Below are 13,826 nucleotides of genomic sequence, written 5' to 3' on the forward strand. Positions count from 1 at the left end.
ACCAAAATTTATCTAATCCAATTTTTAACAGGTTTTGATACAGGGTTCATCCATTTATTCAAATTGCATTTATAAAAGTGTTTTACCTCATCTCTCAGTTAAGTAAATAGACAAGTTCTTTGCAGCAAGGTCATAATGGCAGGTGCTCTGAAATCCTGGGTTTCCTCTGGTTCTCAAGGAAACCTAGGTGCTGCAGATCAGGTGATGTGATCAGATTCTTGAGGATTATCTTTGGTTTTAAGAATGTAAATTATTTTGAAATAAATACTTCCTAATAATTTAAAGTATTTTAAAGCACAATGATTGAAAAGCCATTGTTAGCAGAGGTGGTCCGTATTTTGAAATATGTAAGGCATTATTTTGTAATAATGCCTGTTTTTCATTCATAATATTTGATGTGGGAAGGGCTGCATTTTGAATTGAAAGTAGTGTTGTAATCTGGATTTTTTTCACACCTTTAATCATTCTAAATCTCATGGGATAGCATCAATAGAAAGAACTGAAAGAATTCTTCTGTTTTGTTTTTTTTTAATTGTTTTAAAGTTTTCTGGACTTAGACTTTTGCTAATTGAACACTTACAGATTTAGGATACATTCCTAGTATAAAGTCCTTCTCTTGTCCTTCACCTTTTCTCAGGGTCATTCATAGATTTATACCTCTTTACACTTCTGGAGTTCATTGAATAGTAGTGCCCCAGCTTGCAAAAAAAAAAAAAAAAAGCTATACATGATATATCTTTGGGAAGCATGAATTAATTTAGGCTGTTCTCCATGACTACAGACCACATTAAAGAGAGTGCTGAGCTTTAGGTAATAATTGCTGTCTTAAGGCTGTGTCTTAACAAATGAATCCAGCTCTGTGATATTGCAAGTTACCCAGCATGTGGCCCGGGTGGTAGCAAAGGAAGCCTGTTATCTTGATTGTAAAATGTTCTGTCCTGTCTCTCTTAGGACATAAATTTATTCCTCACTTTGGATAGCTTGGTTGCAAATTATATGGGAAATTGCTAACTGCTCTGTTTTTCTTGGGAGTTCAGGTGACCTTTTGCAGTTTCCAAGAATGAGGTAGTTATATGTTTTAAAGACTGACATCTTGAAGCTTACTTGATATTAGCAGTAAAGAACATTGAACATAAGACAAATTCAAGGTGCTCTTAATGGCATGATACAATTCCCTGAGGGCTGGCAGTTTCACATGCAGGAATCTTAGATTGCTGCTCAGGTATGAGAGTGCAAGAGCAAGCTAAAACCCAGGGCCAACCTGTGGTATTTTTGGGGTTCCTCAGATGAAGGGAGGAAAATGATGAATCTGACCCCATGTTCTTAGAAGGCTAATTTATTATTTTTTATTATATTAAAGAATGTTGTACTAAACTATACTAAAGAATAGAGAAAAGATGCAGACAGAAGGTTACAAAGAATGATAATGAAAACTTGTGACTTTGAAGAGAGAGTCCAACACAGCTGATGGTGACTGGTCATTAAGTTAAAACAATTCACATAAAACCAATCAATGACCAAACACATTCCAAAGCAGCAAAACACAGGAGAAGCAAATCAGATAAGATTGTTTTCCTTTTTCTCTGATGCTTCTCAGCTTCCCAGGAGAGAAATCCTGGGCAAACAGGATTTTTCAAAAAAATATGATGGTGACACCAACCCAATGGATGCCAGCATAGTGACTGGTGGGCTGTGTGGAGTAAGGGGGATTGTGAATCCAATATTTCTCCATTGCCAATTCCCTTCACTTGACTGATTGTGGATCCTTGTCTCTAAAGGAGGGAGAATGTACTGAGTTAGCGTTGTGGGCTGTGTGCCTCAGATGGAAATAGCAGATAATATAAGACCTATTAAAAATATGCTTGTCCTTATGTACCCAGAAGCAAGAGAAAAATTAAAAGGCAAAATCAATGGATAAATCAGTAAGTTATTTGTACCCTAGAGGCTGTTGTTTCTGAAGCATGTACCTTCATGAGTTATAAAGCAGATATTAGTCTCAGAATTATTCCTTACTCTTCAGTGGTTTTCCCAAAATTTAACGACAAACTAATTTCTGTGAACGTACCACTTTTCTCCTTTTGCTGTGCTTCACTGATGGCTGAGTACATTTTTCATGGATAGGGAGAGGGGTTATAATCTCAGCATAACACCAGGAAACAGGCTCCCAAATGCAAGCTGTGTTCAGTTAATAGTTTACAGGTCTTTTCAGTTATGGTTCGTATATTGCTGGTTTATTACTAATTAGCCATGATAATTCAGTTCAAAATTTTCCATTTAGAAAGAGTAAATGAACATAAGCATATTCTAAAACTTGGAACATATGCACTCTAAAACATAGATATTGGCTTTATTCAAGTTCCCCCACAACCTATGTAATAAAATGCAGTAATTTTTTTCTCAGTAGCTACAAAGTTTCACTTGTGGAATAGGGAAGCACAAAATTGTCACTTAAAACATTTAGGGATTCCAAGGATGTTTTAACATTGGTGGCATAAAATTGAAAATATTTGTCACTGTTACTAAAGTATTTTAGCAACGCTTCCCTCATACATTATATATTAAGTTAATTAAAGAGCTGTTGACAAGTTATTAAGAAAACCATTTCACTTTGTCCATTATGTTCTTAAACCATATTTATTAGAAATTATTATTTCTGAATTGCCAAATTACTTCAGATCATAGTAAGCTGTTTTAGACTTCAAGGAAAACCTAGCTTTCCTTTAGTCTGCTGAGTTTTTTTAAATATCTATCAATTCCTAATTTAATATTCAATTAACCAGTTTCATTAAGGTTGGACAGTTTGATTTGTCCATAAACAATAAATTCTCTTTGTACATTTATTCACCTTGTCCTGGAACTTGCTCTTGTTCAGTTGTCAATTTAAGATCTTCTCATGTTCTTTGTTGCTGTATTGACTTCCATTGTCACCAAGCAGGACTTAGTTCTAATAAGAGTCCATTTGTTCCTTTTTTATTTATTGCATCCTCTGGCAGTGTTTGATTCTTTTTGGTCTAATTCATGAAGTTGCCCCTGTAACTTCTTCAAGTGAAGCAGGACCTATCCAAAATCCCCTTGCCATAGAAAGTGGTCAATGCTTCATGAGACCAGATATCTCTAAGTAACCTGCAAGGCTCCTGGCTTCTTCTTCCTCCTCCCTCTAAAGACTGAAAGCCACCCCAGAGGGGGTCACTTGCATGTGCTTATTCTCTAGTACTGTTCTAAACTCCTTGGTACAGTCTGTGAAGTCTCAGGTGTTGTGGATGTATTTGATAAATGGAAATGTGGAACTTTACTACCTAATATTACAGTGTAGTCCAATTCTATTCACTTCTGATGTCTTCAGTTGAAGAACACATTATCTCTGTCTCTGTAGCAGAGTAGCATTCTGCTGTCAGCAATCCACAGTGAGGTTTATCTGTTGTCTTTGGAGAAACAGTTCTCATGAGAACAACACTACTTGTACTCAACTCTGAAATAAAATTAAGAAATAGACTTATTTATTAACTTTTAGGATACATTTTATTACAGTAGAATAATTCTGACAAGTCTTATGATGAAATTTGCATTGTGGATAATGGTATAATTGGAATGAACACAATTCTTACTGAAAAATGTCACTCTATCAATCATTTCCTTTTCTTTTAATTTTAAACGTTTTTCAATAACAACTATCACTCGTGGGGTATGTCATCTTAGATTGTGTAAGTGCTAGTGCCTTTGTTTCTAACAGTGGCACAGTTCTGCAGTTCATCCACTATGTGTTCCCTTACTGGGTGTCAGAGTGGGCTTCACGTGTGTTCAAACTAGGTCTCAGAGGAAATTAATGCGGAAGCTCTATCCTAAGTATTTAGTATGCACCTTCTAAACCCAACAGGATGTAAAGTCCCAGTGATGGGTCCCCTGAACAGCTCCAAACTACACTGCATAGTTGGAACACTGGATCAAGGCCAGATGTGATCCAGCCTTGAATGGTGCAGCTCTGTAGATGAAGAAGCCTCAGCACAAAGTGCTTGGTTTTGCTGAGCTGTTGCTTTTTATCCAAATTGCTTTTTAATGTAGGGCTTAACCTTAGAAACAGAGAAGAAAGTTTTAGCTTCTGTCGCTATGGTTTTCTATTCAGCCCTTCAGTGGTATTTTAGCTTGGGTGTATAATTTATTGCACAATTAAAAGTATTGACAAAACACTTGTGTGCACCTTTGGTATTGGGGAGCTCATTTCAGCAGCTCTTGTATTATGAATAAAAGAAAGAGCAGCAATTTGAGAAAACACCAATAAACATTAAAACCCTGGGAAGTGGTTGCATCATGGCAGGCTTTTTGAACCAAGCTAAAATGTGATTTGGAGCAAGAATATATGCTGCAGAAGTCAATTGGATTTAAAACTAATATTGTCTTTCATTTTTATCAGAAAAGTCAGAGAAAATATGTAAGTTGGGGTTTTTTTTTTTTTGTCAAATTGAACAGGCTCAAAGGTTTTCCTGGGTTTGATCTGTTATACTATTGGTTTGCCTATCTTACATAGCCTCATGAATTCCATGAATGTTACTACTCCTCAGCCCCAAGGACAAACTGAAAAGATGTTAAATTATGAAGTGTCTGACCTTGATATATTTTCTGTACATGAACAGAAGAGTTAAGACAGTGACAAAGGGTTTAGAGGAATATGAAATCTAATACTTTATAACAGCAGAATGGCTGTGCAGAAAAGGCTTTTAAGTAATCAAGGCCACACAAGCTAATTTGCAACTCATAGTATAAATTATGTGTAGATTCTTTCAGATTGTTGGAATTAACTCCAGGGGTATTTTTAGAGCAACTTTGTTTGGTTTAATGAAAACAATTATTAAATCATTAGTCAATGAAAATAGTTATTTCATCTTGTTTGTATGTAAATTATCATATTCATATATCATCACCATTATCCTCTAAATAATGTGCCTATTCAAGATTGTGTCTCTTTGGCTAAAATGCTCAGGTTTCTCTGAGTAACTTCTCTGCTTTGCTTGCAGGTTGTATATAAAAATAACGATGTCAGGTTGGAGCTGTCTCGACTTGCCAAGCAAGGAGATCCTAAAATGAAGATTCATGGGGTTGTAGCATTTAAATGTGAGAATGTTGCAACCTTAGATCCAATCACATTTGAAACACCAGAGTCTTTCATCTCTCTGCCAAAGTGGAATGCCAAGAAAACAGGCTCAATATCATTTGACTTTCGTACAACTGAGCCAAATGGCCTCATTCTTTTCAGTCATGGGAAACCAAGGCACCAAAAAGATGCCAAACATCCACAGATGGTGAAGGTTGATTTTTTTGCCATTGAGATGCTTGATGGCCACCTCTACCTACTGTTAGACATGGGATCAGGTACTATAAAAATAAAAGCCTTGCAGAAGAAGGTGAATGATGGGGAATGGTACCATGTGGATTTTCAGCGGGATGGGCGGTCAGGTAAGTTCCTTTTGTCTGCATTCAGAATAGCTTTTTCTGCTGTATCTGAGAGAATACTGTGAACATATTGATGCTGCCACAGAGTTGGGCATCATCTGAAAAATAAGGAAATTATAAGAAGTCATTACTTTCAGGTGCCAGACTACAATAATTTGCTGAGTAAAATATCTTATATTTACATTATTGGATAATCAAGTACTTAATCTTGCAAGTAAGTGTGTTGTGTGGTTGAAAAACCAACAGTAATCTCCCTCTGTACTTGCTTACATCAAATAGCTGAAGTGGCAAGTTTGAAGAATGAAAATAAAGCAAAAAAGGAATTGCTGACAATAATCTCCAACAAGGGGAATAGTTGCCCCACAGAAACAACACAGATCTTCCAATCATGTCAGCAGATCTCAGTGTACTTAAATAATATTCTAATAAATTACTAACAACACATGTCGGCAGAAATGGAAATAATTGACTTGTCTCATTCTATCAGTGTGATTAATATTCTGGAGTAGTTTACTCAAAAAGCAATCTCACTGAGAAGTGGTAAAAATAAAGAATTCGTGAACTCTTCCTCATGCTACTGAAATGTAATATGGCCTAAAGTGCATTTATCCAGTGAAATCACCAATGTGCATCACCTCTTCTCATCTGGAGTATATATCTTAAGAAAATAATCAATATACATCAATTTAAGGACAGCTCCCTTCTACAGTGACTTTCCTGTACTTCTTGCCAGGATTTGGGGAGGAAGGGGGCAGGGAATATACTGAGTCTGTGATTCAGTCCTGAAGATTTTCTAATTAATATCAGTATTCAACATGAAGTTTATGTAGGCTGTAAATTGGGTGTTGAAAAATTTAACTACGCTTCTTTTGGACTTTTTGGGATTTCCCCCACTTTGTTCCTTCTGGTGACTACCTTTCCATAGCCTGCATTTATAGTTTCTTTATGAAACTTAACCCCCAAAAAGTTATCATTTTATTTAACATCTTACTACACACAAATCATATTTCAGATAAAGCAGATCTTAGGTGCAAATTTAAATTGAAGATTTCCGTTAAATCCATGCTGAAACCCACCTGCACTATGATTATGAAAAATAATAATTTGATTTCTGGGAAGTGCAGCTTCAAATTCTAATGGTACCAACCTTGATTTAGTTATTATGTCAGTTGCTCATTTAGATTTCTCGAGGTTAAATACATCTACCAAACAAAAACAAACAAAACCCAACCAAACAAAAGCAAACAAACAAGAAAAAAAAACCTGCCTTACTGAACAACAAAACACAACTTCTCAAAATCTTCAATTGGAATTGAACACCCAGCAGTCATATTATTTATACTACAGTTTTCATTTCAGACTTTCTTCTTAAGTGCTGTTTCAGTGATACATATGAGGCAGTAAATCCTGTAATAATTATGCCTGTGGGACTGCTGAAAGTAAAGTTTATTCTTAAATCTAAAGCCAACAGATCTATAAAGGAATGAAATAAATGCATAGCAATTCTTTACATTTGAAGGTAAATTCTGCCCTTTCATTGCTTCACAAAACATGACCCACAGGTGCCATTAAGAGAGTTTAGGGCATACTTTAATTCTTTAAAACTGTTAATGGACATCAGCAAGAATTTAGAGTAATTTCAGGAAGCAAAACCTGCCTAGTGATCAGGATTGTGTATTATTTTTTTAAGTAGAATTATAAATAATCAAATTAATCCATCTGATGATTTGTCTATGATCAAGATAGGTGAAATTTATGCAACTCCCCCATCACTGTTGAAAACTAATCATAATACCTATTAACTCTGAGACATTGAACTATTACCATGAATACTGAATAAAAATATACAGGCTTTATGGATTGGCAATTGAATTTTAACTGCAATGTGAAATAGAATCAAAATTTTCCTGTTACTCTAATACATACAATAGTAGTTTATGGGAGGAGAAGTACCAATAACACTGACAATGTTTTGTTTGTCCTAATGATGGTAAGATCTGGTTATTAAAATTATTAGAGAGATGCCTCTACCTGAATTAAGATGACAATGAGACCATGTGCCAAAGTAAAAAATATGGATTTTATGTAACAATAAATGTGATATAGTGGGTTGGGGGGCCCCACTCAATTCTGAATGGGCCCTGACTTCCCTAACATTATCCCTATCACCCTGTACAATTTTACTACATTCCACCAAAACCACCTGTCCTCTTTTCCACCTTCTGAAAGCTTTTTTTTTTGCTCTGGGTTTGCTCAGCAGCTCCTCATCCATCCATGGAGGCCTGCTGGCATTTTTGCCCCATTGCCTCCTTGTCAGGAGGCATCGTGTCTGAGCTTGTAGAAGGTGATCCTTGAACACCAGCCAGCATCCTTGGGCCCTCTGCCCTTCAGGGCTCTTTGCCATTGGGCTCCACTGAGTAGTGCCTTGAAGAGGCCAGAGTCTGCTCTCCTGAAGTCCAGGGAAGAGAGTTTGCTGTGTGCCCTCCTCACTGTGCTGAGTATCTCATCCCCCTCCACCTCGTGGTCACGTTATGCCTTGTTGGTGTGTTTTACCCATAAAGAATAAAATTCACTTTACTATTTCAGGATGCTTTTCAGTTTCTTTTCTCTAGGCCAGACCAAACATACTAAAAATCACATTAATATGATTACTTTTCACTATTTCTCCTTCAGAGTTTTTATATACCTGAATGAATATAACTTGTATAGAAAAAAATTTGCTTTTCTGAGACATTCTTGTTGCCATTGACAGTATATTTTCCTAGCTATCAAGCATAAAGTAAGAGATTGTTCTGTTAATGAATAAGTAGCTCAAATAAATCATGATTCTTTTTTCTTTCTTTAAATTAAGTTTGGTGTCCTGCAACCTTTTGCTCCCAGACTTCAAATCCAATGCAGAGTGGATCTCTCCTACGGGAGAATATTGTGACATTTCTCAAGGAGCTTTGCTAACTTCCTTGACTTTCATATTAGCTGGATCAGCAAGTACTAGATTTATTTCTCATTCTTTGCTCTCCTCCAGCTCTCAGTCACAGTGAGCATCCAGTCTAAACTACTGAGTTTGCCTTTGCTTGTCTGAGACTGTGGTGGAGGAGGGAGGGAGAATGAGAACACATTTTTAAATTGTCATCATCCAGGCCCCATTCACTAATAATTCTGTCAATCCACTCAGATTTTGAGAGATAGAAGGAAGAGGGAAGATACGGTGCCTTTTCATTTCCTTTTGCTGAAAGCTTTGACCTGTTATTCTTGTTTTCACCCTAGAATCCCATTCTGTTTCCTGGAAGACTTACTCTGAGTGCTTTCTTACCTAAAAAGGATCATTGGTAGGACAGAGTTGCTGAGACAATATTTAGTTAACATTTAAGGGTTAGGTAAAGAGAAATATTCATAAGATATTCTCCCCTGGTCCATCCTTCTTGCTAGGTGTGCAGCAGCGCTGCCAGCTGCTGTGTCCTGAGTTCCCCCCCAGTATTCCTGAACTGTACATCCTGAATTTCTGGCAAGGACCACCAGCTTCATAGCTGCCTCTTATGTGTCCTGTCTTGGCCGTGGGCTGCATGCTGCAGTCACAGTCCTCATCATGGCTATTATATTGTGTTTTAGCACAGAAGATGTATTTGCACTTAATACCTTGCTCTGATTTTTCAATGTTTCTTAATAAGCAGATGTTTTCCACAGGCACAAAAAAAATCCCCTAAAATAGGCCATGCCAGGTAAGCAGAGAGATCATAACAGCTGCAGTAGCTGCACTTAAAATCTTCATATTTAACTGATCAGGAGAGAGACGAGATTTAGAAATGTGATTTTGTTTCTTATACACAGTTTTAAGAAAAAGTAAATTGCTGAGATAATGAATATGATTGGAGAGGCTCATTAAGTCATACCTAAGGGAAATGTTTACCTGTTCTGCTCTTAACAGTACTGCAAACTCTGCAGAAAAAAAGAATTAGGGAAAAACCCACAAACCCAAACGAAATAAAAAACAACCATGAAGCAGCTGTAAAGGTCTTTGCTCACAGTGTATCTTGTAACACAGTAGGAATACATTTAATAACTGTTTTCTGAAACTTAAGTGTTCTTTCATTTTTTTTAAAACTGTTTGCCATATACAAGGATAATCATGCAATTTTTAATTTATTTTGTTTTGCTGAACCACCATTCATCCTTTGGAAACCACCATTACATAGTGAATTCAGGGAGGAAACTTACTCTTCTTGTCAACCTCCAGTTGTGCAGGGCAGCATAAAACACAATGTATCAGCATCTATTCATAGGTAGGTAGCATTTAAGGGCTGAGTCACTGAAATTTTGAACTAAATTTAGTCTCAGCTTGAACACCAGAAATGATCCCTGGAGTATGTAATTAGAGCTTAACTATAATCAACATCTCACTATAAGTAGTGCTTTGTGATGTCTATTACATGTTGGTGTTGTTGCAGGTTCTTTTTTTCTCACGTGTACTCTTCTACATATTACTTCCCACATCTTTTTAACCTTTCAACAACAGCCAGATTTATGTGTTCCTATTTCAACAGATGTTAATAGTTTTCATACTTGGGAGGATGGGTTTATACTGCATTTTGAGGAATATTCTTTCAATGATCTGCAGCTTTCTTGGCTGATCTGCATCTTTCTCAGAGTCCAAGATAAAACTTAACACTCAGCCAAGTGGCACAATAGGTTTCTCTGTAATCAATAATATATTTCCCTTTTTGCTCACATGTGTGTTATTGTTGACTTGTATTGTTGACTCGTCCTTTGAAGGACTTCTCATAATCAGTTACCCTTTAAGTCAATAATTCTTGCTGAAAACCATAACTTCATTAGTTTTCTTCAGACTGCTTTTCAAATACAGCAAGAAGTTTCTGGATGTGATATTGCACTGTGTTCTCAGGTGAAATGCTGCAGAATCTTGTTTTTAGAATCTGAAGCTAGATCATGAATTCCCAGACTAAATAAGGCACCCCACACCTTCTTGTCTTTGTCATTCCTTTTTACTTCTTTCAGACAGGACAAACCAAGTGCTGTCAGCATTCCTCCATTGCTTTTTTATTGCTGTCAGCATTCCTCCATTGCTTTTTTATTCTGATAGAAATACAAAAATTATTTCCTACTTTGAGTCTTAAAAAACTTTGAATGGAAGCTGCTTGTTTCCTGGAAGGCATTATGGCTCTTTTCAAAGAAGTGGTATCACTACTTATCTGGTTCTGAGTGTTGTTATGAAAAGAAGGAAGTTTAAGGATGGTTCTTACTCCAGAGCTGTTACAATTTCAAGTTTTAATTTTCTCTCCCTCTTGAGTCCTCTTCTGATTCTGCTGCTACCTCATAAAATCTGTTGTCTCTAGGTTATTTTGTTAAACAAGATATATATCCCATTCTTTCCTCCTGTAAAATTTGACAATTCTGTCTTGAGAATGGCATTTTAGTATCTCTACAAGGAAATTTATTAACCCTTTTTGTGCTGGCCTCACGAGACATTTGCATGCTCCCTGAGTTTCCCTTTCTTCCTCTATGGAAAGTGATGTCCCTTCACATTCATAGGCAAAAACAACTGAATGGATTGGAGCACGGTGGTTATTCATCAAAGCAATTCCTTTTCATCTGCCTATAATTTCCAGAGAAAGTAGAACTGAAGTCTATGAAAGGAGGTGTGCATCAAAGTCCCCAATTTCTGTGGCAGCCTCCCCATTGTGATGAGGTCCAGCTTGAGACATTCTCAGTAGAACTTGGAAAGCTTCCCTCAAGAAAGGTAACAGGCTTTAAAAAAAAAAAAACAAAACCCCAAACACCAACAAAACACAGGAAAATAAGCAAACCCAACCCCCTGCAGTAAACTAGAAAAACTATTAATAAAAATCACCCCTTTTCCTTCCTCACAAAAAAAAAACCAAAAACAAAAACAACCAAACAAACAAAAAAATAAAGCACAACAAGAAAAAAAAACTCCTCACCAAGATGAAACAGCATGTGCTACCACCTCTGTCTCAGCTCTGGGTGCACTGTGAATCCAAAGGTGCTGATGGAACCATTGTTTATTTTCTGTAGGCCAACATTCTATGGACTTGAGTTCTGCATTTGGTTGTAGGATACTTAAAAGGCTCTGTAATTTTTACTGTATTTTGGAATATCTTTATGTTCCCTTATTTTACTTGGATTTTCCCTTTTTCATCTGTGTTTACAAAGCAATTAGTGAGTGAAGTGTGTGTTGTCTGTCAGAGATACATAAAAGGTAATTTGGATATCATCAGCAGTGATGACTGTGTGCTTGCCTGTCATGTTTTTCTACCCATAGTCATTAAATGCCATGATTTCAAGGTTTCAGATAAAGCTTCAGAGGCCTTCTCACACAGAGTATTTTATGGGGTTTCATGTTTTTTACCTGGGAAGGTAAAAAGTTCATTTCTTTAAGAAGCTGTTGACATCTATTCAAAATAATACTTAAGCTCTCTTCAGGGTAATCCTTTATGACACAGAGAAGAAAAAATTCCTGCTTCAGTCTATCACTTTACTGTAATTCACAGTCACCAGTTTCCCCTATCATTCACCTTCCTAAGCCTTCTGTGCTTGCAAAGCTTCCACTTGGAACACAGAGCAGCAGCTACACTAGCAGAGATTTATCTTTTTTCTCTGAGCTCAAGGTAATCAAGACATAGTAGATATTTATTATTTAATAGAAAAGGAGTTTTTGGGATTCTTTGTTAATGTGTTGAAAATATGGTTGTTTTTGTCCAGCAGAAAGCAGCACTGTTCACATGTTGGAGCTTGCTGTTGGAGGCTGCAGCTGAGTTAATGTGCGTGGGTGCACAAGTGGGTGCTGCCTGAACATGGGTTTAGAGTGTTTGCTCCTAAATTAGCCTGTGCATCAACAGATGGCAGCAAGCAACAATAGCAGTAAAAAAACACTGTGAGGACAAGTACAATTTATATTTACAGTCTCTCAAATGTTTTTTAGAGACAAAAAGATCTGTTGGCTGTTAGCCATCCTTCCTGATACCCTAGGATGCTCTTTGAAAAGTCCCTCTTGGTTTGACAGGTCATTCACAGGTGTCCTTGTTTGACTCAGCTGATTAATCAAATCTCAAAATGTTTATGCATGTGTGCCTCAGGTCAAACCTATAGCAAGCATTCTATATAAGTGCCAAGTTCTGCTTCTAGAAGCTGAGGAGAAACAACAAATTTTTAGAGTTAGCAAACCCTAATCTCTTATCTGTTTTAGACAGATGGAAGTTTGGAAGAAAAAGTATCTTGTTTCAGCATGCATATTTCTTACTTTCATGCATACTTTCTTGGAAGTTCACTTTTATATCTATGGGATTATTCAACTGGCACAGAAAACATTTCTTAGAATACATAAAAGGGAAAACTGACCACATCCTCACTCTTCCAACATGCTTATAAAGATGCAAAAATGCTATGCAAGCCTTTGTTTTATCTTGCTAGTTCTCTTCTGATAGTAGGGAGACTGTGGTATCCAGTCCTTCTAAAATCCATGTCTTAATTCTCACATGGGAGTTGGACCTCCTGAGAGCTTTGCCCCAAACAGCTTTTACTAACCATCCAAATTCTTTAGATATTAATTCTGTCAGTGTTGAAGTTAACCTACTGAACCAACAAAAGAACAGAAAAAATATAGCTTCCACAGGAGTCCATTACTAAAAGAGAAGCCTAAATTTTAGGCTCTACCCAACTAAGAGAATGATCTTTTTCTGACCTGCCTTTGTTTGCTTAAAACTCACATTTTAGTATGTATGCTGTGTAAAGGGTGAATTTCTTCTTATGCACAACTCCTACCACAGTGGAAGCGTTTTTGGTAATCAGTGTTATCTTCTGGAATGAGTTTCAGGCTAACAGTGGAGATGGTGAATCATGTTCCCTTTGTATATATATATGTGTGCTAAATTCATCATGGTGAGTGCAATTCTTCAGCGTCTTGTCACCACTAAAAGACTTTTAATGTTATGCCCAGCAGATAACAGTGTTGCATGCTATGACTGGTCATTGGAAGCATTTTGTGATCTATATAATATTTTAATTTATATTTTGTTTGCTTTTGTACCCACATAGAGTGATAAGGAATCACTTCTGTGAAGATATACATGAAGGTTTTTTTGCCAAGTAATTTTACTTAGAAATAAAATTAAAATTGCTTGGCATAAGTATGCTCTGTGACTGTATGTACTAAATTTATTTTTCTTCTTATTCAAATTGTAGGTGTTGCATACCTCATTATTTTAAACAAAGTACCACCAAAAAAAGGATCTTTGCTGATGATTAAATTTTCTCTGTTCAGGCACTTCATAAAAAGAGCTCTATTTTAGGTTCAATTTTTTTTAAATTAAATTTTTAGACTAAAATGGAAAAGATATTTCTGGTTTCCT

General features: G+C 36.5%; 1 protein-coding gene across 18 annotated transcripts in view; it reads left to right on the plus strand.

Moving 5' to 3' along the window:
* The window catches only part of NRXN1 (neurexin 1), a 678,763-nt gene that overhangs the window by 267,824 nt on the left and 397,113 nt on the right, over positions 1–13,826 (plus strand). For all 18 annotated transcript variants that reach the window (XM_066546261.1, XM_066546262.1, XM_066546271.1 and 15 more), the window contains one exon: positions 5,010–5,448. In XM_066546261.1, the coding sequence (XP_066402358.1) occupies positions 5,010–5,448 (439 nt within the window). The remainder of the gene's footprint in view (positions 1–5,009; positions 5,449–13,826) is intronic.

Source organism: Molothrus aeneus, chromosome 3 (genome assembly GCF_037042795.1).
Source record: "Molothrus aeneus isolate 106 chromosome 3, BPBGC_Maene_1.0, whole genome shotgun sequence".
NCBI classification, from domain to species: Eukaryota; Metazoa; Chordata; class Aves; order Passeriformes; family Icteridae; genus Molothrus; species Molothrus aeneus.